General features: G+C 43.7%; 1 protein-coding gene across 1 annotated transcript in view; it reads left to right on the forward strand.

Annotated features, from left to right (window-relative positions):
- The first annotated feature begins 6,882 nt into the window (after nt 1-6,882).
- LOC309548005 (uncharacterized protein) overlaps nt 6,883-27,748 on the forward strand; it is a 128,917-nt gene continuing 108,051 nt past the window's right edge. Inside the window, exons 1-7 of the mRNA XM_082247989.1 lie at nt 6,883-6,970; nt 11,233-11,326; nt 12,099-12,274; nt 12,413-12,533; nt 14,666-14,795; nt 15,137-15,343; nt 15,814-16,135. Of these exons, the coding sequence (XP_082104115.1) occupies nt 6,895-6,970; nt 11,233-11,326; nt 12,099-12,274; nt 12,413-12,533; nt 14,666-14,795; nt 15,137-15,343; nt 15,814-16,135 (1,126 nt within the window). The 5' untranslated portion in view covers nt 6,883-6,894. The remainder of the gene's footprint in view (nt 6,971-11,232; nt 11,327-12,098; nt 12,275-12,412; nt 12,534-14,665; nt 14,796-15,136; nt 15,344-15,813; nt 16,136-27,748) is intronic.

Here is a 27,748-nt window from a genome sequence, read left to right on the forward strand (position 1 = left end):
CCCTATAGTAATTGGTGAATTTTCTAAACCAGGTGGAAATGTATCTCCTGTCTGTGACTACATCCACAGATTTACCTGACTTCCTGTCACACAACAGACAGCATGGATTCATGAAAGACAGAAGTTGTCAAACCAACCTGATTTCTTTTTATGAGGAGGCAAGTAAAACCAGAGGGGTGGCTGTGGACGTAGTATACTTGGATTTTGCAAAAGCATTTGACACTGTTCCCCACACATGGCTAACATGCTTGGAAAGATCAGTTTGTAAATGGATAGAAAACTGGCTAAAAGACAGAATTCAGAGTAGTGGTTAATGATTCTTAATCTGAATGGTCTAAGGTTATTAGCAGTGCACCCCAAGGTTCAGCATTGGGACCTTTACTTTTTAATATATTTTTTAAATGATATAGGGTCTGGGATAAAAAGTATGAATTCAGTCTTCGCGGATGACACCAAGCCTTGCAGTGAAATAACGTCCTTACAGTATGTCTCAAACTTACAAGCAGCCCTAAATGCACTGTTTAATTGGACAATTGTGGAAAATGAGGTTTAATGTTGATAAATGTAAAGTTATGCACTTGGGGGCTAAGAATATGCATGCATCATACTTACTGGGGGGGGGGGGGTACAACTGGGGGAATGAATAGTGGAGAAGGATCTGGGGGTTTTGTTAGATCATAAGTTTAATAATAGCATACAATGCCAATTTGCAGTTTCCAAAGTGAGCAAAGTCCTTTCTTGTATTAGGAGAGGTAAGGATTTCAGAGAGTGAGAGAGATATCATTTTGCCCCTGTAAAAATCATTAGTAGGATCTTATTTGGAATATGATTAGAGGAACTGAATTTATTCTCTCTATGTACATATTATACCTGGGTACTAACATTTATAGATAAAGTTGATCCAGGGAATATATGATTTTCTCTCGGGGGATCAGAAAGGAATTTTTTCCCCTGCTGTAGCAAATTAGATCATGCTTTGCTGGGGTTTTTCCCCATCCTCTTGATCAACTGTGGGTATAGGATTGTGTATATGGGATTGTATGTTTTTTTTTTTTTTATTGGTTGAACTAAATGGACTTGTGTCTTTTTTCAATCTGACTAACTATGCAACTATGGTAAACAGGAATGTACAGGCTAGAACAAGAAAAGGATGAGACAAAGAGAAAAGAATAACAGGCAAGATAGGAGAAGTCTCAGGTCTCACGTAGAGACTAAACACTCCAACCACTAAGCGGGGAGTATTCTTCCAGGAGAAGTGGTAAGGCACAAGGTTTTTTTGAAACCCCGCGGCTTGGAATGTCCAAAAACTAAAGTGCAATCAAGTCAACCGCCATGCAAATAGCACAAGGGGAAAAAAAAAAGCCACAACCGTCTGACAATGAAGTAAGGCTAAGTAAGGCAGGATTCACCTTCTGTAGAGTCCTCCGTATCACAGAAAGGGGACCAAAGAAAATACATTTTTGGACATTACACCTTATATTAAACATTGGTGGGGAAGCCATAAAATTAGAACCTTATGTCAACTTGAATCCAAATGGATATTCCTTATGAATACTCTCACACCCCATGGCTTAAATATTGAGTTTGATTTGAATTGCTCTATTATTGATTTTTGATCACCTTACTCTGTGTCTCCCCATCTTTCTTTGGGGGATTACCTCAAGCTATCTTGTACTATTTGTTTCTCTAGGCTATAGTTCCCTCCCCACTTATATATCATTATAATGCTATTTATGCCATCCTTTGGCTCTACAACTATCTTTGGTTATTTATACACAGTGCACCAGCCATTGATCCATTGATTATGAGGTTGTATGTCCCATCCCTACCTTAGACATTCATGCGATTATAGTTTACATCGTGGTGCACTCACCATTCCCAGCGGTGTCTGGGGTCAATGATGGATGTATTTTATGTACCGTCTATCCTTGACCAATAGTACTCCTTCACACAATTTACTTTCTGACTTGCATGTGTCTTTATCTGTGCCTTGTTATTTATACAGTATACATTTATGTGTTTATTACAATTGTGTTACTGTGACCATTGCAACATTACCAGCATCCCTTGGCTTTTACGATTTTAGTCATTAATTGTTTTTATTTTATTTTTACTAGATATTTTTTCTATTTTTTTCAAATTTTTTTTTTTTTTTACATCTTCCTGTTTAGCCATCGGCCGTTTCGATCATGGGCTTAATTGAGTGTCCTGGTTGTCCATATGTAGTAGTTTCACACACTATATATTTTTATGGCCATTCAAACTGTATTCTATAGGAATCACTTAAATATGGCTGTTTCTGCCATCTCTCTCTCCACAAGACTAATAGAAAATGGCTGACATGCCTTTCTTGTACAGCAGACTACAAAGAGATGTCTGCCATTGTTTAAATCCCTCTTCACTATCAAAGGACACACTATGCAGCCTATCGACACTCCCCTGAAAAAGTCACATTGGCGTGACGCTACACGTCGGGACCAAGCGATAGGCATACTGGGAATGTTTGCAGGTTACGAGCTTGTGGCTCATGGATGATGTATCTGTTGCTACAATTTAAAATGTGAGTGCCTTCAGCTGTTTTTTTATTCTTATAAATTGTTAAATAGTTTTACACTATTGGGAGCCTTCTTTCCTTTTCATATCCATTACCCCACAGAGGATACACTTGGAGAGCCTGCTAGATAATTTCAGATGGGACACCCGTCCACCCCCTATCACAGTTTCCCATCAGCTTTATTATTTATTGTTGAGATTTATTGTCTGTGCATTCACTGACACGCATTCATTTTAAGCACACCCACTTTAGCAATTATTTGCAAATGTTTATTCACTGACATGCATTTATTTCCAGCACACGCACTTTAGTTCATTGTTATTTTGCACTAGTTTATTTACATATTTGTGGGTATATAATAGCGCAGCAACACCACACTTTACTACTTCACCTTTGGCTATGGATTGGCGAATCGGTGCATGCAGCGATCAGTTACAATTACTATCATATAGTGATAGCGCAGGAATACTTGTGCTCAAGAACATACTAAATAAAGGGATTGACCACTGCATTCCAAAGGGGAATAAGTTTAAAAGAGCAAAAATAAACCCTGGGTGGCTAAACTCCAACATAAAAATGCATATTAAAAATAAGGAAAAGGCCTTCAAAAAATACAAGGCTGAGGGGTCATTGGCAGCATTCCAACATTACAAAAAGTACAATAAGAAATGTAAAGGCAAAATCAAGGCTGCTTAAATAGAACACGAGACACCTATAGCGGAAGAGAGTAAAAAAAAAAAAAAAAAAAAACAAGAAATTCTTTAAGTACATAAATAGTAAGAAAGTGAGACCAGAACACATTGGCTCCATAAAAGACGATAAAGGGAATCTGGCCACAGAGGACAGAGAGGAGGCGAAAGTATTAAATAAATTCTTCTCTTCAGTCTTCACAAATGAATTGGGGGGGCTACATTAACCCAGCTTGTAATGTTAAAAATAATACACCTCAGGAAGCACCCCCATCGTTAACAGAAGATATACTTAGAACTAAACTTGAAAAATGTAACAAAAATAAATCACATGGACCAGATGGCTTGCACCGGAGGGTTCTTAAAGAACTCAGCCAGGTGATAGCCAGACCATTATTCTTGATCTTTATGGATAGTCTACAGACGGGTATGGTGCCATCAGATTGGGAAAAAGCCAACGTGGTACCAATATTTTAAAAAGGGGCGAGATATATAGGCCGGTTAGCCTAACATCCGTAGTTTGCAAAATTTTGGAGGGGATGCTAAGGGACTATATAAAAGACTTAGGTAATAAAAACGGTATTATTAGTAGTAACCAGCATGGATTCATGAAAAATCGTTCTTGACAGACAAATCTATTAATCTTCTTTGAAGAAGTGAGTTGCGATCTAGATAAAGGAAGACCTGTAGATGTGGTGTATCTGGACTTTGCAAAGGCATTTGACACAGTTCCCCACAAACGCCTACTGTACAAACTAAGGTACATAGGTATGGACCGTAGGGTGAGTACTTGGATTGAGAACTGGCTCCAGGGGCGAGTCCAGAGGGTAGTGATAAAGGGGGGAGTACTTGGATTGGGCGGGTGTGGAAAGTGTGGTCCCCCAAGGATGGTCTAACCATCAAAAAGAAAGAGGAACCCAAATACATTTGTAGCAAGGTTTCCAGGCTTGTGGCCTGATGTGGGTCTGCCATTAGTACCGGAATCCTCTCCAGCCCATGTGAGCTGAGTCCCCAGGTGTGACAATTGAAACAGTGACAACTCCGGTATCTTTGTTTGTGGTTTTTATTATAAATTAAGTGGATGGGAGAAGGGAATGAGTGGGATACTCTTCTCAGCTTGAACTAATTACAATTGGGACTCTGATCCTGGAAAAATGCCCATTGGCGCTTCCCTGACACTAGCCAGCGCCAGCCAACGCTCACTGACTCTGAGAACTCTCTGTACAACAGAGGAAGCGTTAAATCCCCGACCTATAGTCCAGTAGATCCAAGACTGAGAACTGTAGAACTCCTGACACTGCTTCACTGTGTAAGTCTTTGAATACTTCTCCCCCGCCTGGCACAGCTTGAGGTATTATTGTGTAGAACTCCAAACAGCTAACACTGTAACTGGCACACGCAATACAATTCAGGGCCCAGACTGCTGGTGCCCCCTTTATGCTCCTTGAACTCTTCAGGGTCCACTGACTATGTACCCCCTTTACACTTCAGGGTCCTCAACTTAGGTACCCTCTTTACAGCTAGCTCCTTGACTTCTGCGCAGGCTCATACCGGTGTAGAGTACTGTTGGATGTAGATATTTAGCTTGTTATGCAGAGTATAGCAGGTGAGGGTGTCACATCCATATGTACTTCTGCTGTATAGTTCATCTCAATATACAAAACACCGTGTGTTCACTGCCCTTTCTCAATCCCTTTTGGATTGAGAAAGGGCAGTGAACACACGGTGTTTTGTATATTCCAACAGTACTCTACACCGGTGTGAGCCTGCGCAGAAGTCAAGGACACCTGCGTCTCTCCCTAGCTCCCATCCCAAACCAGGGTTGTCTGGAGGGTCTGCACCTATCTGCCCTTGGATGACTATAAGGTCCAAAATTGACCCAACATTTCTGAAAATGGCTACAATGGAGGCCACATGACTATACCATACTGGAGATTAATTCACCACTCCTCAATTCAGGACCGCTAGTGCATACTCCCCCCCCCCCCTTTTCTGTGTGTGGACATTCAATCAGCGATTTGAATTCAACACCATCAGAGTGGACTCCATGAATTCTCAGGTTATCAACCTCAAGGTTGCCACTATTGTCCACACCTATTATTGGAACATTTTTGCCTTGATCTGCTCCCTTCTGGACCAGGTTATATAAGAAATTGGCATGCAGCCAGGCGCAGACATTCCTTCTGGTTCAGATCCACTAGATCACCCATAGGGGGCCGTTCACTGTTGTATTTTTTTCAACCCCCCCCTAATGTTGCAATATTTATCAGCATTTAATGTGGGTCATATATCAGATAAGATCATCTTTTGTCAATTTGGTTAATGTGGCATGTTGATGCGCTGTTGGACACCTAGACAGCATTCACAAAGCTCTCCATGTTTTGAGCTATATGCTGCGGGTCTCTTCAACTGAGTATCATATCTTCTGGTGTGTGTGTGGCCGGCCATGTGTGTGTGAGTCATTGTTTTTTGTGTTTGTTTTTAGTTGCACATATCTTTTGACACCACAGCCATGTCTATTTGTGTATGTCTTGATTCTCTGGGATTCCCCCTAGATAGGGGGCATTTTACATTCAGTGTTTTTCAATAAAGTTTTGCCAATTTTGAAATCAGCAGGTGTGTGCATCCCTTTTTGCAGCCATTCTTAGGAGGTAAATTCTCTATTTCTTCCTCATACATTTTCCTTATCAATTGCCACGGTTGCGGTGGCTCCCTGCTAGAGCCCAAGACCACTAGGAATTTCCATTAGGTCTTTTTGATGGTCGGTGCCCGGTTAAACACATCTTCCGGACACCTCGGTCTCTCATATAGGTATCTTGTCAAACGTCCGCTGACTGTACCTGCAATTTGTACATTGTGGTTTTCTGAATAAAAGCAAGATTTTAGTGCAAAATTGGTTGTGCGGATCATCTCTATGGATTACTATTCTTAATTGTGTATGTTCTCCCTGTGCCTGTGTGGGTTTCCTCCAGGTACTCCGGAAAAAGAGCCTAAATATAAATGAAAACAAATGCAGCCATCACCTTATGGATTGATATGTGCAATATACGAAATTTTTGTTTTTGGGTTTAATACCAACAAAGATTTTTAGAAACACATCTTTGTATGGTTTTTCAGTAAAGCAGCTTGTTTTTAGAAAACAACATTCATTCTGTAAAACTTCCTAATTCAGAGTATTCTGCAATCACTATGTCAAATTACATTGCCTAATAAGCTCTCTTAGTGCAACCTTTCTTGTTGTGACATCCCCATTCACTCCCTCCATAGGGCTGTTCCATATAAAAACTGAGGACCACTGCAAGGACTGAACATCCAGGACACAGAAGGTAAGACCCCACTACACATGTCTAAAGCTGAATACACGCTATACAACTTTTGTGGTTAGATTTCCTTTAGATTTACCTTCAAATATGTAGTCTAAGGGCCCGCCTGATTGCATGCAAATTAAAAGGGTTTAGGTCTGACCTCATATTATATGGTTTTGGTAAAGCTAAAGGAAAAAATCTAAAGACAATTGTATAGTGTGTATCGCCCATTATTCAGTAGCTGCCAGGCTGATCACCTTTGTCCAATCACCTTTGTTTGATCAGTCACTATTAACTTTAATCAAAGTTCACTTCTACAAAACTAATTTCTTTCAGGAGCTGAAATATGGCTCCCCTGCATGCCAGTATTTCTCTTCTTCTGGTCCTCGGACTGGTGCAGCTTGGCACAGCATCTTATTACGGTAAACTATGATTGTTAAATGTCTTATTTTGGTTGATATTCTTATGTATCCTTTTAGATATGAACACTGGTTTAAAAAATCAGCATAGGAAATACCTAGGTGTACATGCTGTAAAAATGTTTAAATGGTTGTTGTCATAGCCTGGCCGCTGTAGAAAAAAAAGTATTCATAGGTATAGTTGTATATTTACTGATCTGGTTAATTTGTTAATGTTTTTTGTCTTCCTAAAGCAAACCTACCCTTTTTTTTGAAAATGCTGGTTGCCAATGATTTGTCTTATTCTAACGCTTACCAGTACTATTTAAACATACCTACTCATAAGGCCTTTGAGCTTACAAGACATGTTTGGCAACTCAACAAATGGTCAGATCTCATACAAACATGAAATCAAGACATGTGGCGCACATAATCACAGTCCCATGTGTGTAGAGTGTTATTCATGAAAGATGAAGTGTCACACAGTTCATGATAAATCATCCACTTAGAGATAAGGAATGTGCCGTCCACCACACCACAAGTGCAGATATCACCGCTCCCAATGGTAATGAACTCACCAGACAGCTGATAAACAGCGCTTAACACCTATCACTCTGCAGGCAGTTTAGTAGATGTCCATGGGTGGCCAGGTTTCTGTGGCCTGACCCCTTATAGAACAGTATTTTAGGAATTAAATTACATGATGAATTACATGATATTTTGGTTGTCTTGAACATTTTAACCACTTAAGCCCTGGAAGATTTTACCCCCTTCCTGACCAGGCGGTATTTTGCGATTCGGCACTGCGTGACTTTAACGGACAATTGTGCGGTCGTGCGACACCGTACCTAAACGAATTTGACGTCCTTTTTTTCCCACAAACAGAGCTTTCTTTTGGTGGTATTTGATCACCTGTGCGATTTTTTGATCATGCGCTATAAACAAAAAAAGAGCGTCAATTTTGCAAAAATAACAATATTTTTCATATTTTTTTATATGAAATTCCCCCCCCAAAAAAATGTAAAAATCTAAATTTTTTAACATTTTCGGCCAATTTGTTTTATGCTACATATGTTTGGTAAAAAAAATCGCAAAAAGCTTATTTTGATTGGTTTGCGCAAAAGTTATCGCGTTTACTAACAAAGGGAAAGATTTTTGTCATTTTTGTTGGGTTTTTAACGCGTAATGGCGGCGATCTGCAATTTTTTTTGCGGTACTGCGACATTGCGGCGGACAGATCGGACCCTTGACTGACATTTTTGACACTTTTGGGGTTACCAGTGACATTACTGCAGTAATCAGTGCTATACATATGCACTGTTACTGTAAAAATACACTGGTAGTGAAGGGGTTAACTTTATTTGAGAGGGAGGGGCTGTGTGTGTCCCTAGGGGCGTGATTCTAACTATGATTGGCTGTGGCTTGAGCTGTAGGAACAATGATCAACGGTCCTACATAGTAGAACCGTATGATCAGTGTTTCTACACAGGGGAGAATGACAGGCGGCTTGTTTACACTAGCCGCCTGACTTTCTCCCTCTGCAGCGACGATCACAGAGTGACCGGCGGACATCGGCGGGGCGCGCTCGCTCCCCAGAGCCTCACAGGCAAAGTGACATATATAAACTATTATATCTACTATTATATCTACTTGCGGCGGTCAGCAAGTGGTTAAAGATGTAGCTTGTCTTTTAGATATAAAATCATTTATACCATGTATTAATATTTTAAGAGCAATATTTGTATTTAGATAAGATATCAACTTTATTAAAATATTTGGTAGTTCATTAAAAATAAAACTTTACACTTAAGTGCTCTTTTTTTTTTCGTTTTCAATCATTTTTATTGTTTTTTTTTTTTTTTTCAAATCAATCAATGGCAAATGTAACAAAACAGGACATAGTCATTACAAACAACAATTGAGGTTGCATTGACATGTAAAACTTTCGCACATTCATCAAAACTAACCATTCCCCCCTGCCCGACATCAAACACCATAGGGCCCAAGGCAGGAGGGTGAACAGTGCCGCTGAAACCTTTTATTTTTTTTTATACTAAAATTGAAATCATATACTTAGAGCAGTGTTTCTCAACTCCAGTCCTCAGGGCACAATAACAGGCCAGGTTTGCAAGAAAACTAAAATACATCCCAGTTGATATAATTTGCTGCTCAGTGATTGCAGTATCCTAGTCTGCTTCTCCCCAAGGTAATACTTAAAATCTAGCCTGTTAGTGTGCACTAAAGACCAGAGTTGAGAAACACTGGCTTAGGTAACATAAGATCAAAGTTACTTTGTGAGTTTACTTCCTTTGTGGTACAATATGAGAAAAAAAAAATACTAAGAATTGGCAAATGGATGTTGGAGATAAGTATGTACTAAGAAATGTGCGTATTGCGTATGTTTCATTTTAGCAGATTTATTGTGTAAGTTCTTTGTTTTGTTTACTCTGATAATCAGATTCAGAAAAGCAGTGATGATGTTCTTCTAGGGTTATCTATTAATAAAATAATATATAACAATGATGGGTCAAATGCAGTAAAATATAGAAATAAAGTATATTAGAAGCCAATCATTATTATCTTAGCTTTTGATAGAGTGAGGATGGGTTAGAACCTCTGACAGGTTTTATTGCTTGTGAAATTCACCCTCTCTGCATTTCTGATTGTGTCAGCAGAGGGAGGTGAGAGGAAATTATCCAATGTGACATCTGTTCTGTCTGTAAGGGAAATTTATTTTACTTTAGAGAGATTTTCTGTCACTTCTGTTGTGTCTCTGGTATAGGAATTGAGGGGAATTCGCAATGAGAAAAAACAGAAAAATGACAGGCTTTTAGACATTCCTTACTGTTCTATCTATAAAAAAAAAAAAAAAAAAATCTACTGTATTAAAATGATTTAATGATATGTCATCTTAAGGTGGATTTATTAAAACAAAATGGTGCAGCTGTGCATGATAGCTAATCAGCTTAATTGACAAACTAAAAGGGGCTGTAAAGTCAGAAGGTCTTTTATGTTAACGCATTCTATGCATTAAGATAAAAAGCATTCTGTGTGTCGCAGCTCCCCCCAGCCCCCCTAATACTTACCTGAGCCCCATCTCTATCCAGTGATGTCCACGAGTGCCTGGTGTACAGTGTAGGACAGAGGTTCTAGTTTTGTGATTAGCAATACATGAAAAACTAAAAACAGAGACTTAATCAGAGTTCCTCTCTGTATGATTCTTCATCTTGGAAGCCTGACAGCCTTTTAAGGCTTTATCTGAATTTTAATGGTCCTGTATTCATAGGGATTTAAATATAAGTAAACTAGTACCACGTTTAGATTAGTTTACAAAAAAAAATAAAAAATTTGTTACTTTCTGGCAGGAAGATTTGGCATTCATTCATCAGTACTCTGTGTAAGGACCCTTAAAGGAGAAGTTCACTCAAAGCTCCTTTGGCTGTACTTCTCCTGTGGATCACAAGAGTGCAGATCGTTCTGCACTCCTGTGACCAGTTTTCAGCAGACAGCTGGCTAAAGCCTGCTGGTGGCTTATGTCACAGAGCCAATCCAGGTTCGGGAAGGATCACGACCATATAGTCTAAATCTGCCCACATGCCTGGACCATCATCCAGCTCAGCCTCTCAGCTAGCCTCTGAGAGCCTGAGCTAGCCACTCCCTCCCACTTCCCAGCCCAGTGCTCTCGTGAGCAAGGAGGGGCAGAGTGGAGAGCAGTGACTCAGTCACCAGCTCTCTGCTCAGGGAGTCCTAAGAACCGAGCGATCAGAGGTGTTTGATCGCTCAGTTCTCAGTGTTCGAGTCGGCGGAGCATCCAGGACTCTCTCTCCTGATTGGCTGAGAAGCAGCAGCGGCGCCATTGGCAACTGCTGCTGTCAATCAAACTTAGCCAATCAGGAGAGAGAGAGCAGCTCTGTGTTTGAATGGATACATGGAGCTGCAGCTCGGCTTGGGTGCTTGCTGTGGGGGCACTCGACAGGAGGGGAAGAAGGGGCAAGGAGAGCCGAAGAGGGACCCGAGAGGATATAAGCTGCTCTGTGCAAAACCAACTGCACAGAGGGGGTAAGTGTAACATGTTTGTTATTTTAATAGAGAAGTTAGAAGCTGGTTTCTTTGCAGAGCTGCACCAGATTTTGCACTCTCCAGTTTTAGTAAATCAACTCCCTTATGTCAGTTTAGACCAATTAGAGCAGTTGAAGGCAACTTCTGTTTGGTTGCTAATATGCACTAATCCAGTAATACCATGCCCTCTATATGGTTACATGTATGACTCTGTCTCATCATTCTAGATGGAGTGGAAGAGTTAGACAACAATTTTATCCTTGATTCACTCCAGCATGCAAAGAAACTTGTGGATGCAGCCTACAAACATACCCGCCAAGTGTAAGTTCCCTCTTCACCACTGCAAATTTTGGAAATGTATTATTTAAATAATCTATCACCTTACCTAAAGTTCACTATTGGCGTATACTATGATTTTTAGAAATTTCTTTTGGGAGAGTTGCAACTGATTTTAGCATTGACTTATTGTTAAGGGCACACCCATCATAAAGCACCTCCATCTCTGAAAGGCAGCAGAAAGAATTTATTCTATTTTCCATAAAAGTATAATTATATTTGGATGAAAACATCAGCACTAAGCCTTGGTTCACACTGCAGGGACCCCATTGTCGCCCGCTTTCCAGTGCAAATATGCAGTACTACTTGCTTGTGACTTTAATGCGACATTAGAGTCTATGGGACTAAGTCACATCAAAGTAATGCAGGAACCTTTTTAAAAGTTGCTGTGAGTTGCATTGATTGGAATGGCTGCCTTTGAAATAAATGTGTTTTCACTTGTCATCGGACTTCTCTAAGTGTCGCAAGTCACAGCAGTGTGAACCAGGGCTAAGGGCAGACAATTTGTTCTAAAACGTAGCATTCATTAATTAGGCATGTTTAGCTAGTAAACTTAAGACTTTAACAAGAGCAGTCTTAGTAGACTTTTTCTTCATAATTCAGCTGTCTTATCCAAATTTTATACTTATTTGTGTACAATTACTCAGGACTTTGCTCGGGTTGTGGATAGATCTGGGGGGGAGCATTTCATTAAAAGTTCTGTTGAATGAACCAAGAAACCTTTGACAATAATAACATGCACATTTTATCATTTCAGACTTAAAGAGAGACTGAGAAGCGGATCTATAACCCCTTCTGAGGTCATGTCATTCTTTAAGCAGCCCGTGGCCTCAAGCAGAAATCACATCCGAGCTGCTGACTACATAGAGACCACCTATGACCTTCTGACGGAGAGGTTACAGAGTATTTACAGCAGACCCTTCAATATTTCAGGTATGCTTTAAAAAAATGTACATTGTTATATGGAGAGTTGATTATTATGTCTTGGTTGTTTTTTTTAATAGTTTCTTAGGAATTAATCTAAAATATTTAGGTGCTCTGATAACTAAAATTAATTTTTTTATCCACTAGACTTGCTGACAGTAAATCAGCTGGACATGTTACACAAGGCTTCTGGCTATGCTTTTCTGCTTCTTCCAAAGAATTGTGCAAACGATAAATACCGCACCTTTACTGGAGAATGTAACAACAGGTGGGAGAAAGAAAATGAGCTTTTATGGCAGTCCTACCCAACCGACAAAGTATTACTACATGTTCAGGCTTTGAGTATAAAGCTTGATGTTTTCTTTTTTTTTTTTTTATAATTGTCTCTACTAGCTACTCAATAATTGTAGCATCACTGATATGTGAATACAATTACTTTAATATGGCCTTAGTCTTTTATACCATTTTTTTAAATGTGACAATTATGTTTTTCACCTGCGGCTAGGAATGTCACAGCCATGTCCTCTAGGTATGTACAGTAATGAGATTTTGGTATGATTTACAAATGATTTTCCTATCAATAGAGAAAAAAAAAAAAAAAAAGAATATAAGTTCAGAAGGTTAATTGACATTATTGACATGTGACAGGCATCTGTATGCTATATTTAAGCTTTTTCTGTGTTGGTCCAGTAAATGTGAATACTGTGCATTTACGTGTATCACAACTCAAGAAAAAAAAAAAAAAAACACTGTTATATATTGCAGCTTACCAGTCCTGGTGGCTACATTATTTTTCTTTTAGGGCTCTTTGACACGGCCGCTCCGATTTTTTTATTCCAAAGCTTTTTTTTTTTACGGACACGGATGACACTTGTGTCATCCGCTCCATCTGTTTGCGGATGATATACGGACATAATGTATGTCTATGGGGATTGCGGATGTCAGCTGACATCCAATTTTGCATTAAACGGAAGAAAAATAGGGTTCTGTTCCGTTCCAAAAAACGGAACAGAACTGAAAGGCCGAAAATCAGATGTCAGCGGATGGTATTCCGCTGACATCCACAATCCCATTGACATGCATTATGCCCGTTTTTCATCCGCAAAAAAATGGGACAAAACGCTCAGATGTGAACAGGGGCAATTGAAATTAATGGGATTTTGCTTGTTGGGCATTTTGAGACTTCAGAGATGAGCGTTTTACGAGCTGAAATACACTCAGGTGTGAACAGGGCCTTAGGTGTTTCCCTATAATTTTGCCCTGTAAACCAAAATTTTACTGCACTGTATCTTTGGAGGAGCAGCATTTTCACTCTAGGATAGGACTACATAACACACCTCTCTCTTTTTCTTCATACCATAGGGGAAGTCGTTTTTTAGTCCACAGAGATAACTGGGAAAAATGTAACTGATAAAACTGCAGCATAAGTAAAGAGTACAGACCGTTTTTACAAGTAATGGTGGGTATACAGGCTTAGGTTTTTTTTTTTTTTGTTTTGTTTAGTTGGCAGGCTAAAAGAAAAAACACATGCATTCCCCCATCCACATCAGCAAGGTGGATAGAAAAATCCTCCCTGCTGTGATATTGTATTCTGACATTGGAGACTCTCTGCTATCAGAATACACTGATTAGTAGCTGCAGCCGGTTGGCTACAGGTGCTGATCAATGAAAGTTTCCCAATGTGGCCTTTCCACAGAAGTCAATCTACTGACAGACCTCTGTCAAACAGGGTGTTCCACATACAGATTGAAATTCAGGCCATTGACTGCTGAACTGGCCACATTTTGATCTGTGTGTACCCACCTTTACTCTCAATGGGATGTAAGTTGTGATGGTAACAAGAGATAAGCCCAGTACACACGTACCGATCGTCCGCCGAACGATCGGCCGTCTTTTGTCCAAGGGCTGTCGTGTCTGTTGAAAAGTGCAAAAGACTGCACACGAATTTTGTCGGCCAACAACAGCCGACTGCAGAAGTGATGTCATGTGATGGTTAGCTTTCCTTGTCTTTTTTCTTTTCTGAGCATGCCCAGTCTAGCAAATCTGCTGTCTGTCGGCCGAAATCTGTACTGACTGGCGAACAATCGGCCGTTATGGTGTTGGCCAACAAAAATTTTAATGCTTGCACGACAGATTCTGTTCGGCCGAAAATGCGCTGTCGGCTGTCGGAAGCATTATACTAACAAGCCTACAATTGGCCGAACGGTCGTCGGCCGAATATTTACGGCCGACAATCGGTACGTGTGTACGGGGCTATAGTTTTTGCATTTATCAAACAGATATAACAAAATGTTTTCAATGGTACTTTGACCAGACCAAAAGGGAGCAAATAAGAGAAATTCATTGTTGGGAATTATATACAAATAAACAGAATGATAATATTGGCCTTTTGCTTTTTAGGAGATTTCCCAACTTTGGGGTTTCCAACAGACCCTATGCACGATTGCTAAGAGCCCAGTATGAAGATGGGAGATCCCTACCTCAAGGATGGACAGAAAGTAGAAGGATCAATGGCTTTGTTTTGCCTCTGGTGACTATTTGCTCTGCTCTATATATTTTTTTATTTAATAGTGTATTATAAAATTATGTGGCAAAGATGTGAAAACCCTCAGATTCAACATTTATGTTACTGTTAGAGAGTTCCCCTCACTTCCTGACTGGTAAACTGTATCAACAGGACAGAAAGTGAAGGGAGATCTCTCTAAAGGAGCCCTGGGCTGGAGTAAAAACCCATCTGGGGTTCTACCCCCCCCCCCCCCCCAACTGTATCCAAAATTTGGCAAAAAACGTTTATTGAACATATGCTATAAATGTTCTTACATGTATCTGCATCATAATGTACTTAACACTTTAAAATGTCATGTTTTTTAGGCAAGGGCTGTATCCAATGAGATTGTCCGGTTTCCAGAGAGCCAGCAGACCCTAGACAGGCAGAGATCACTTATGTTCATGCAGTGGGGTCAGTGGATTGATCATGATCTTGATCTGGCACCAGAGACTCCATCAAGATCAACCTTTCTAAGAGGCATTGATTGTGATCATAGCTGTGCCCGGGAGCTGCCATGTTTTCCTCTGAGGGTAACTTTCCATTAAAATCATTTTTTATAACTAAACTAACAAACAGCACATGCATTGCTTTGCATTAGGCATTCATTTCCACAGTTTGCAGTATTTCAGTATTGAATCAAAACAGATTTAATTGGGATTTTTACATTTTAATGAACACTTTAAAGGTACACATTTTATTTTTGTTAAACAATAAAAGCTGACAATTATTGGCTGCATATTCATTCACACCCTCAGTTAGTTAGCATGTTTTTCATGAATATTGGACTGTAACCCTTGAATCATTCTAATGGCAATTGTTTTAATGCTGAAGCGGATGATTTGTCCTCTTATGTACCTGCCATATATACACAGAATGCTTTATCTGTCCCAGATTACCTGAACAGTGCACATATGTGTATGTACAGTATGTGTCCATATAAAAATATGTAAACAAAAAATAGGTGACAAAGATGGTTGATCATATGCATTTAATTTCACAGATTCCTCCTAATGACCCTCGAATAAGAAATCGCACTGACTGCATACCGCTATTCCGTTCATCTCCAGCCAGTGTGCCACAGTCCCCTATACGTGAACAGATGAATATTCTCACTTCTTACATCGATGCCAGTCAAGTGTATGGCAGCACCAATGAGTTGGCCAACAGACTTCGTAACAGGCGGAATCAGCTTGGTCTTATGGCTGTTAATGACCGGTTTACTGATAATGGGCGAGTCTACTTACCATTCAGCACCAGCGGGATTGAAGAAGACTTCTGTCTCCAGACGAATAAAACCTCTGGTCTCCCATGTTTCTTAGCTGGTGGGTAAACTTATATGACAGATAGTATTACTATACAGGCACAATGGAAGAGAAGAGTCTGATGTAATAGCTTAAAGTATAAACCACTAACTAGATTACACAACATTTTCTCATGGCTTTCCTGATGGTGACAACAGGGGAGCATGCTTGTGTAATAGGTGTTGGCGTGGCTGTGATTCCACAGACATCTCATTTAGAGAATTTGTCATTTTAAAGGAATATGCAAAATGCTGGCTAGATTGTATATCTGCTTATTACCCTCCTAATATGTATTTTTAAAAGTTAAAAGGGGAGGTAAAAGTGGCGCTGCCTACAGCATGTGCAAAAAATATAAATATTTGTGTATAATCCTTTCAGAAATCAATCCAATAAAATGGTTACAACACAGATAAATCATGTAAACCCTGTGAGTAAGCAAACAAATAATATCCCTGAAAAACACTCCTATGATCCAAGGAAATACAACCAGTGTAAAAACATAAAAAATGTGCTAAAAAGAAAAAAAAAATTATATATATATATATATATATATATATATATATATATATATAAAGTGTTGAATATGTGCAATAAAAAGTCCACAATCCAAAGTGTATATTTCAAAGTACTTAGTGTGTGGATCAGCCATTAACTAGATATCGGAAATCACACACATATACATCTTCTTCCAAAAGTGACAAGTGAAAAAAGTGACTTGTGCCTTGATAATCAGTGGGGGATAAGTGAAGTCTACTCGTGCTCCCCCCCCCCCCCCCTCACAGAGTTGAACCCCTGCAGAGGTAAAAAAAACTTTAAATATAAGCCAGACTAGATCCTCTCTCCTCCTCCTCGTCCATCTGGTTGCTGGGTCTCTGAGTGTACTTGATCTTTACAATCAGTGGAGGGAATGCTATGGGCACAGATGGTGGTGGTCCAGATCCTCACATGGCAGAAACCATGAGTTCCAGAGAATATCTGTTTGTGCTTTGCTATGTGAGCAGAATATCAAGGCACAAATCATTTTTTTCACTTGTCACTTTTGGAAGAAGATGTATATGTGTGTGATTTCTGATATCTAGTTGAAGGCTGGTCTACACACTAAGTACTTTGAAGTACAAAACCTTGGAGGGCGAGCATAATTCGTTCAGGGCACATGCTTGTAATCCAAAGCACTCGTATATCAAAGTGAATTTCCCCATAATAAATAATGGAAATTCAAATAATAAGTTCCAAAACCATTTATCCATAAGTCCTTCCGTTTATAGTCCATATAAAAAGATTATAGCAATGTGATAGGTTGTGTAACTATAAAATGTCCATCCACAAATAGCAGCCTCCACAAGGGGATTAGAAGCAAAATCCAGCAGTAGCTACTGAGTATAAAAGAGAAGAGAGGCGCATCTAAGTGTAGCAATATGGTTACATTTAATGAATTTAATGTTACATTAATGATTAAAAGAGGCTCATCTAACAAAAAATGCAAGCATCTGGGGTAAAGATGTCCACATAGACCATCATCTGCACCACTGGCTCTCACCGCTGTCAGTCTGCATTTGTGCCCGCGAAGACTATCCTGTAGTAGAGTGATCTGAAAGCAAGGCTTGAAGTGCTCGTGTAGCGCAGCATGGAAGGGATGATGTCGATGGCAGTGCGGAGGATGGTCTATGTGAACAGCTTTTACCCCTGATGCCTGCATACTTAGATGTGCCCGTTTTAACCCCTTAAGTCCCGGAGGATTTGGCTGCTCAAAAACCAGGCCCTATTTTGTGATTCGGCCCTGCGTGACTGTAATGGACAATTGCGCGGTCGTGCGATGCTGTACCCGAATTAAATTGATGTCCTTTTTTTCCCCACAAACAGAGCTTTCTTTTGGTGGTATTTGATCACCTCTTTGATTTTTACTTTTTGCGCTATAAACAAAAAAATAGCGACAATTTTGAAAAAATAACAATATTTTTCACATTTTTTTATATGAAATTCTCAAAAAAAATGTAAAAATCAAAAATTTTTAACATTTTAGGCCAATTTGTTTTCTGCTACATATTTTTGGTAAAAAAAAATCGCAATAAGCGTATTTTGATTGGTTTGCGCAAAAGTTATTGTGTTTACTAACTATGGGAAAGATTTAGGTAATTTTCATTGTTTTTTTTTTTAACTAGTAATGGCGGCGATCTGCGTTTTTTTTTTTTTCGCGGGACTGCGACATTGCGGTGGACAGATCGGACCCTTGACTGACATTTTTGACACTTTTGGGGGTACTAGTGGCATTACTACAGTAATCAGTGCTATAAATATGCACTGTTACTGTAAAAATGACACTGGCAGGGAAGGGTTAACTTTATTGGTGATCAAGGGGTTAAGTGTGTCCCTAGGGGTGTGATTCTAACTGTCAGGGGCATGGCTTGTTAGATCATCACAGAGACATACGATCCTACATAGCAGGATAGCATAGCCTCAGTGATGATCTAAGGGAGAATGACAGACGGCTGTGTTTACATCAGCCGTCTGTCTTTCTCCCTCTCCTGAGCGAGATCGCGAGTGGCCGGCGGACATCGGAGCTGCCGGTCACACGTGCGGGGAAGGCAGGGAACAAGCAGGGGCGGGAGCGCGCCGGAGGCGGCGCGTGCTCGTCCCCTACAGGCTCGTGGGCGAGTGACGTACTCATATCTTTGCCAAGGAGAGGCTGACTGCCGCAGTATATAGTCGTGCGGTAGTCGGCAAGTGGTTAATCATCAATCATGTGAGTTGCTAAATGTTGTACCTTCATTAAATGTAACCATATTGCTCCACTTAAAGGCACATTTCTCTTACGTCCTCTGACAGTCGCCGCTCATTCATACACTCTTCACGATTGGGGTATTGGCCTTCTCCGCAGGAGCAAGCTAGGCAGTAATTTTGTTAATACTACAAACATTAACATATAGACACACCCACAGGGGGCCGTCCCTCTGGCCTATATTCTCTAGCCAGTACCACTCTAATCCAGTTCTTTGCTGCCTAGCGTTAGGAGTAGGTTAGGTTTTCCCTGCTGGGACCTAGTGTCTCAGTTTTTTTCTTGTTTTATTTCTGAAAAGTGTTTTTTCTTTTAAGAATAGCTTTTTATTTTTTCTCACCTACACTAGTTAGTTAGAATTTGGAGGACTACAAGCGTCAGCAGAAATGGGCCTCGTACTGGTTAATATAGAACCTTATGGAGTCCCAGTCTGCCATCGAGCGTCGCAGGCTTTTGGTACGCCCAGGCCTCGCAATGACAGTGCCCCTAGAAGCGGGGACAAGCCTGAAAAGTTTTTCTATCTTCGCTGGGATGTCTCAACGTCGGAACTCCCCGGGTTGCTAGCATCCTTCCTGGCTGACGGCACCCCCATCCAGGTGGGAGGTCTCCCGTGTCTGAGTACTACTACCCCTCTGTCCCTGGGAACAGGTTTTTGAGGGGTATTGAGTGGGCCCACTCTGGGGATGGCGGTACATGTAAAGTTTGCTGTAGTATCCCCCTCATGGCCGTGGGATGGCCCCCTGTGTCTTACCTTCCCTGTCCCTGCAGGGACGCTCCTGCGGTGTAGACTGCCATACTGGGGGGTGTGGGGGCGTCCTTCTTCCCGGGGGTGCTCTGTGCATATTCCGGTGGGGGCCAGTGTGGGCGTTTTCTGCGGCGTTTGGCGCTGTTTCGCGCAGCCGCCATGTTTAGTAAGGGCTGGCTGTTTGGCCTCAGAGTGAGGGCAGTGGCCATTTTCCATCATCATTGCCAGCGCAAATCAGGCACCATCTTTAGTGTGGGCGGATGTCCTGTCTGGGCATTTTCTAAGTGCTTTTCTTCCATTTGACTCTATCAGGCACCATTTTTTTGTGGCTTAGGGCTGGCTTTTGCCTCTAGGGGCGTGAGGTCACTTCCCCTTTATAATCAACCTTCTCAAAAGCAGCGTGGCAAGTATAGGGACACTGTGGGGGGATTTTACTGGTTTTCTCTGGCTATATTTCTGCTAGCACTCTTTTGTCAGTTTAGCTTTAGTTAACAGAAGGGTCTCCACCTGTAGTGCAGTTTGCGATAGGGGCCCGCGGGAACCGCCATTTTAAAGAGCCAGTGTCATTTTTTTTGCACTTTGCTAATATGAAGTCCCAGGAATGCCCTCTCTGTCTTCTGACTCAGAGCCTGAATTGGATGCCACAGGCGACGTCCCCCTTGAGGGGTCCCCGTCTTCTCAGTCGGATGTGAAGGAGGAGGATTCTTCCTCTGGGATAGCACATGACTGCCAGGGCCGGACTGGGAATAAAATTCAGCCCTGGAAATAATTTCATACCAGCCCCATAGCATTATTATACCGACCCAACAGCATAACGTCATTATTTTCTTGTTCATAAAGGGAAAACCATGCATTTTAAAGCACATTTGAAGAGTGTATTATATATAGATAAGACAGATATGAAACCACATATGGCTTTATATATATAAGCGCAAATTCTGGTTAAAAGTGGTAAAAGTGCGGATATGGTATAGGAGGTGGTCATAGGCTGTGTGGACATGGTAATGGATGACAAGTCAGAGGCTACGGACATGGTACCGGAGATGCAGGGGCTGCGGGCATGGTACAGGAGGACACGTCAGAGGCTGTGGACATGGTACAGGAGGACACGTCAGAGGCTGCATACATGGTACAGGAGATGCAGGGGCTGCGGACATGGCACAAGAGATTTTAGAGACTGCGGGCATGGTACAAGAGATGCAGAGGCTGCGGATATGGTACAGGAGATGCAGAGGCTGCGGATATGGTACAGGAGATGCAGAGGCTGCGGGCATGGTACAGGAGATGCAGAGGCTGTGGACATGGCACAAGAGATTTTAGAGACTGCAGGCATGGTACAAGAGATGCAGAGGCTGCGGATATGGTACAGGAGATGCAGAGGCTGCGGGCATGGTACAGGAGATGCAGAGGCTGCGGGCATGGTACAGGAGATGCAGAGGTGGGGGGCATGGTACAGGAGATGCAGAGGTGGTGGGCATGGTACAGGAGATGCAGAGGCTGTGGATATGGTACAGTAGATGCAGTGCTGCAGGCATGGTACAAGATATGCAGAGGCTGCAGGCAAGGTACAGGAGATACAGGGGCTGTGCGGACATGGTACAGGGGGTGCAGAAGCTGCGGGCATGGTACAGGAGGTACAGAGGCTGCTGACATAGTACAGGAGGTGCAGAGGCTGTGGGCATGGTACAGGAGGTGCAGAGGCTGCGGGCATGGTACAGGAGGTGCAGAGGCTGCGGGCATGGTACAGGAGGTGCAGAGGTGGTGGGCATGGTACAGGAGGTGCAGAGGCTGCGGGCATGGTACAGGAGGTGCAGAGGCTGCGGGCATTGTACAGGGGGTGCAGAAGCTGCGGGCATGGTACAGGGGGTGCAGAAGCTGCGGGCATGGTACAGGAGGTACAGAGGCTGCTGACATAGTACAGGAGGTGCAGAGGCTGTGGGCATGGTACAGGAGGTGCAGAGGCTGCGGGCATGGTACAGGAGGTGCAGAGGCTGCGGGCATGGTACAGGAGGTGCAGAGGTGGTGGGCATGGTACAGGAGGTGCAGAGGCTGCGGGCATGGTACAGGAGGTGCAGAGGCTGCGGGCATGGTACAGGGGGTGCAGAAGCTGCGGGCATGGTACAGGGGGTGCAGAAGCTGCGGGCATGGTACAGGAGGTACAGAGGCTGCTGACATAGTACAGGAGGTGCAGAGGCTGCGGGCATGGTACAGGAGGTGCAGAGGCTGTGGGCATGGTACAGGAGGTGCAGAGGTGGTGGGCATGGTACAGGAGGTGCAGAGGCTGCGGGCATGGTACAGGAGGTGCAGAGGCTGCGGGCATGGTACAGGGGGTGCAGAAGCTGCGGGCATGTTACAGGGGGTACAGAGGCTGCTGACATAGTACAGGAGGTGCAGAGGCTGCGGGCATGGTACAGGGGGTACAGAGGCTGCTGACATAGTACAGGAGGTGCAGAGGCTGTGGGCATGGTAAAGGAGGTGCAGAGGTGGTGGGCATGGTACAGGAGGTGCAGAGGCTGCGGGCATGGTACAGGAGGTGCAGAGGCTGCGGGCATGGTACAGGAGGTGCAGAGGCTGTGGGCATGGTACAGGAGGTGCAGATGGCAGATGTGGTGGGCATGGTACAGGAGGTGCAGATGTGGTGGGCATGGTACAGGAGGTGCAGATGTGGTGGGCATGGTACAGGAGGTGCAGATGTGGTGGGCATGGTACAAGTTGCATCAATAGATGTGTCAACTCTCCAAAGATTTAAAACTATGCTAACCTCTTGCTGCAGTGACTGAAGCCTCTTTGCTGTTGTTCCTCCACCCCGGCACCCCCCCTCTCACTCTCTCTCATCTTCTTCACTCTTCTTCACATCTTCTTCACTCTTCAGGCTCACCTGCTGGCTGCTGGCGCGGCGCGTGACGTCAGTGTTGTGTCGGGACAGTGGGAGGGATCGGCGTCTGCACGCCCGTGACAGCCACAGCCAGTCAGTTCCACGGTCCACCCCGCCGCGCAGCCGCCCCGTGATGTCATGCCGCTCACAGCGGCTGACGAGTAGGATGGACCCTCCGGCTCCGTCACTCCCTGTCTGGAGCGCAGGGGGGGCCGGGGGCGGGGCTGCAGCGGCCATCATCAGAGCGGCCGGCCCCAATACTTAAAGCGGCGCTGCCGGCTGCCCTATTTTAAAGCGGCGCTGCCGCGATGCCCTATCTTAAAGCGGCGCTGCCGCGATGCCCTATCTTAAAGCGGCGCTGCCGCGATGCCCTATCTTAAAGCGGCCCCAGGGCCGGCGGCCCACCGGGGAATTTCCCGGTATCCCGCTAGGCCAGTGCGGCCCTGATGACCGCGCTGCAGGAGACGCACTTATTAGCTCCGTTAAGGAGACTTTAAATCTTGATGATGAACCCTCCATGGCAGGTAGGCTGGTTTCCTTCGGGACCCACAAGGCCCTGAAGTCAAGTCAGGTTTTTCCTTGTCCCAAGGAGTTTCAGAAAACGGTAAATGACCAATGGCGTCGCATTAAGTGGTTAAGTTCGGTTGATACTCGCTGGACTGTGGTTCCTAAAGTGGACCACACTGTTTCCAGACTGAATATATCCCCCTTGATACCCGTGGAAGACTCCCCGGTGTTCAAGGACCCGGCGGATAGACGGGTGGAAACGCTTTCCCCCCACATGTATATGGTGGCAGGTTCCCTGCTGAAACCGGTGTTCGCCTCAGTGATGGTCTCTCGGACTATCACAGAATGGGCCAAGGTGCTTGGACGCACTCTGGTAGCAGAGTCGGTTTCTGCTGCTGCGCTGGACATGTTGGATCAAATGGCACAGGCCTTGATGTACCTGTGTGATGCGGCTTTGGACGAGGCTCCTTTGGTCGCATGTTTATCTGCGGTCGGGATTGCAATCCGCCGCATTATTTGGCTGAAAAGCTGGTCGGCCGACCACGCTTCTAAGAAGACAGTGTCTGACATCCCTTATGCGGGGGATCGTCTTTTTGGTGACTCTCTGGATGAGTTGATCAAGGGGCTTACTGGGGGTAAGAGTACTCTCTTGCCTCAAGTCTTGAAAGGTAAATCTCCCTACGCTAAGCAGGGTCCCTCCTTTAATACTAACCGGGGGTCCTTTCGTGCCTTCGGGGCACAGGAAAAGTGTAAGTCCTTCAAGGCCTCTGGTGGTCATAAGAAATTTTGGGGTAAGCCCAAAACGGGTCAAGCTGGGCAGGCAACCCAGTCCACCACTTCCTGAATGGACGCCCTCACCCGTATCAGGGGTGGGGGGATATCTGCGTTGTTTTCCCGAGCCCTGGCTGTCCGACATTCAGGACAGGTGGGTTCGCGAGCTCATTTGTTCAGGGTACAAGATCGAGTTCCGATCTCGCCCTGTAGACAGATTCTTTCCATCAAATCTCCATCTGACTCCCGTTTCCGGGATCTACTATGGGCGGTTTAAGATCTTCCCGCCCAAAGGGGTCATCGTGCCGGTCCCTCCGCGGGACAGGTTTCGGGAGTTTTACTCCAATCTGTTCATAGTGTCCAGAAAAGAGGGCAAGGTGTATCTGATTTTGGACCTAAAGTTACTGAACCGATTTGTGCGGGTACAGAAGTTCCCAATGGTTGATGGAGGCCATGAATTCCCCTGGACTCAGAGATGCCACCACCGACCTAAAAGATGCATATCTGCACATCCCTTTTTACGAGGGTCATCAGCGGTATCTCCGCTTCGCAATCGCAGAGAAGCATTACCAGTTCGTGGCATTGCCCTTCGGTCTCGCTTCGGCTCAAAGGGTGTTCACATAGGTTTTGGCTCCTGTGTTGGCTCTGCTACGGGGCAGAGATCCTTACCAGGTGGAATAGGCATCCTCAGTCTTGGACAGAAGGATTTCTCTAAGCCACCAGGTGAGATTGGATCTTTTGTGGTGGCTCCAGTCACCGATTCTGACACAAGGCAAGTCCTTCCGGCCGTTATTGTGGACGGGGCTCTCCATGGATGCCAGCCTGTCAGGCTGGGGTGGAGTTCTGGGCACGATTTGTGCCCAGGGGATGTGGTCGGGGGAGGAGTTCTCCCTACCGATAAATGTCCTGGAGCTCCGGGCAATCAAGCTCTGTTTGTTCCGTTGGTCGGCTCAGATTCAGGGCTGCACTGTACGAGTGCAGACGGACGCCACAGAGGTAGTGTACATCAATCATCAGGGGGGCACCAGGTTTCACCTTCTGTGTATCCGGTGGGGGTCTCCGAACATGGATCTGTTCGTATCCCGTCTCAACAAAAAAGTGGAAAGGTTCGTGGCTTGATCTCGCGATCCTCTGGCAGACGCCTCGGACGCGTTAGTGGTGCCGTGGCATCGGTATCGGCTGATATATGCCTTTCCTCCAATTCAAATGTTGTACAGGTTCCTTCGCAGGTTAGCCTCGGAACGGATGCTGGTGATTCTGGTAGCTCCAGACTGGCCGCGTCAGTCTTGGTACACGGACATTATGCAGATGGTTGTCGAACCTCCCTGGCGGCTTCCACTAAGAAACGATCTTCTGTATCGGGGACCGATCTTCCATCCTGCTTTACAGTCGTTGGCTTTGACGGCTTGGCTGTTGAAAGCCAAGTCTTGAGAGACAGGGGTACCCCGTCGGCTGCCATTCCTACCTTGCTAAAAGCTAGAAAAGCTTCCTCTGGGAAGATTTATCATCGCACCTGGAGGGCATATTTTGCCTGGTGTCACAAGTCACTCCTTTTCAGTGGCGAGGGTTTTGGCCTTCCTACAGACTAAGGTGGATCAGCGCTTGGCGCTGACCACGATCAAAGTCCAATTGTCGGCCTTGGCCATTCTTTTTCAGCGCCCTTTGGCATCTAATTCCTTGATTCGCACCTTTATTCAGGGGGGGTGTCATCTGGCTCCCCCGAGGAAGGCTCCCTTACTTCCCTGGGACCTGAATCTGGTTCTGTCTGTTTTACAACGACCTCCCTTTGAGAACATCAGAGAGATCCCTCTGCCTGTGTTGTCACAGAAAGTTGCCTTTCTAGTGGCGATCACATCTGCTCGCAGAGTGTCTGAGTTGGCGTCTCTGTCTTGCCGCTCCCCCTATCTGGTTGTTCATAGGGATAAAGTGGTCCTGCGACCAAATCAGTCTTTTCTTCCTAAGGTGGTTTCAGCATTCCACCTCAATGAGGATATTGTGTTGCCTTCGCTTTGTGCAAAGCCTAAGAATCCGAAGGAATTTGCCTTGCATTCCTTGGACGTGTTCGGGCAATCAAGGTTTACCTTTCCGCCACGGACTCTTTCCGGAAGTCGGATTGTCTGTTTGTCCTTCCTGAAGGACCTCAGAAGGGTACAGCGGCGTCTGCGGCAACCATTTCCAAATGGATCAGACAGACGATTGCGCAGGCCTATTCAATCAAGGGTCGGGTTCCTCCCTTCCCTGTTAAGGCGCACTTTACTAGAGTGGTTAGTGCATCCTGGGCTTTTCGCCACCAGGCGTCGGTGGCTCAGGTGTGCAAAGCGGCGACCTGGTCGTCTGTACACACCTTTTCTAAGTTTTTACAAACTTGATGTGTTGGCATCCTCGGATGCTTCTTTTGGCCGCAAGGATTTGAGTGCGGCAGTGGTTTAAAGAGATATGCTTTTTTTTTAATGTCTCTTAGTCATGAGGTGTATTTAATTTTTTTCCTGGGTTAGCTCCTGTTTAGCTTTACTTACCCCACTGGTTCAGTTCAGTTTTTTCTCTGACCTGGGTGCTGCGTTGCCTATTTCAGGGTTGCGTCTTCCCACCCCTCACATCTACACTGCTTTGGGACGTCCCAATCGTGAAGACTATATGAATGGGCGGCGACTGTCAGAGGACCTAAGAGAAAATAGAATTTTTGTAAAATCTTACCGTAAAATAATTTTCTCTGAGTCCTCTGACAGTCGCCGCCCCCGCCCTTCTCTTTGGGGTTGACGGTTTTTCATGGACTGCTTGCTACATAACTGGATTAGAGTGGTACTGGCTGGAGGATATAGGCCAGAGGGACGGCCCCCTGTGGGTGTGTCTATATGTTAATGTTTGTTGTTTTAACAAAATGACTGCCTAGCTTGCTCCTGTGGAGAAGGCCAATACCCCAATCGTGAAGACTGTATGAATGGGCGGCGACTGTCAGAGGACTCAGAGAAAAGAATTTTATGGTAAGATTTTACAAAAATTCTATTTTCTTCTCTTTTATACTCAGTTGTGTTGTGACGTTACTTATATATCAAGACATTGCTTGTATATCAAGTCAAAATTTATAAAACAATTTTGCTTGTCTTGCAAAACGCTCTCAAACCAAGTTACTCTCAATCCAAGGTTTTACCGTATACACTTTGGATTGTGGACTATATATATATTGTGAGGGGTTAACTCGGTAGCGGGGTTCGTTACACAGAGAGACAGCCGAGGAGTGGTTGAAAACAACGGTCTATGGTTTATTCTTCCAATTTTCTTCAAACAAGTGCAAGCATCCAAACAGCATAAATCAAAACAAACATAAAATAAACCCTGGCCACTTGGGGCGTCTACCTTCACACACAGGAACCTACCTATGGTGTCTGTCCCAACCTACTGCTGGGCAGACACTGCTGGTCATACAGCAGAAAACCAATAGTCTTTGTTTTCTTTTCACACAGAAAAAACCCAACACTTCACCTTCAGAAGTATTTCGGCTCAGTGCTCTCCTTAACGCACACAGCTTCAGGAGGCTTTCAGCTCACCGCTCTCCTTAACGTACACAGCTTCAGGAGGCTTTCAGCTCACTGCTCTCCTTAACGCACACAGCTTCAGCAGGCAGCTCAGTAGTCACCCTCTGGATAACTTATAGAGGCCTTAATTGCCTCATCCTGAATAGCTGAAGTTTCCAACGTCCTTACACCTTTCTGGCTACCTCTGCAGCCGACACCCTATAGTAATTGGTGAATTGTCTAAACAAGGCAGAAATGTATGCAGAAATGTATCTCCCGTCTGTGACAACAACCACAGATTAACCTGACTTCCTGTCACAATATATATATATATATATATATATATATATATATATATATATATATATATATATATATATATTTTGTTCTTTTTAGCACATTTTCTATGTTTTTTACACTGGTTATATTTCCTTGGATAATAGGAGTGTTT

This window comes from Pelophylax lessonae (genome assembly GCF_965119305.1).
Source record: "Pelophylax lessonae genome assembly, chromosome: 2".
In the NCBI taxonomy this organism is placed as follows: Eukaryota; Metazoa; Chordata; class Amphibia; order Anura; family Ranidae; genus Pelophylax; species Pelophylax lessonae.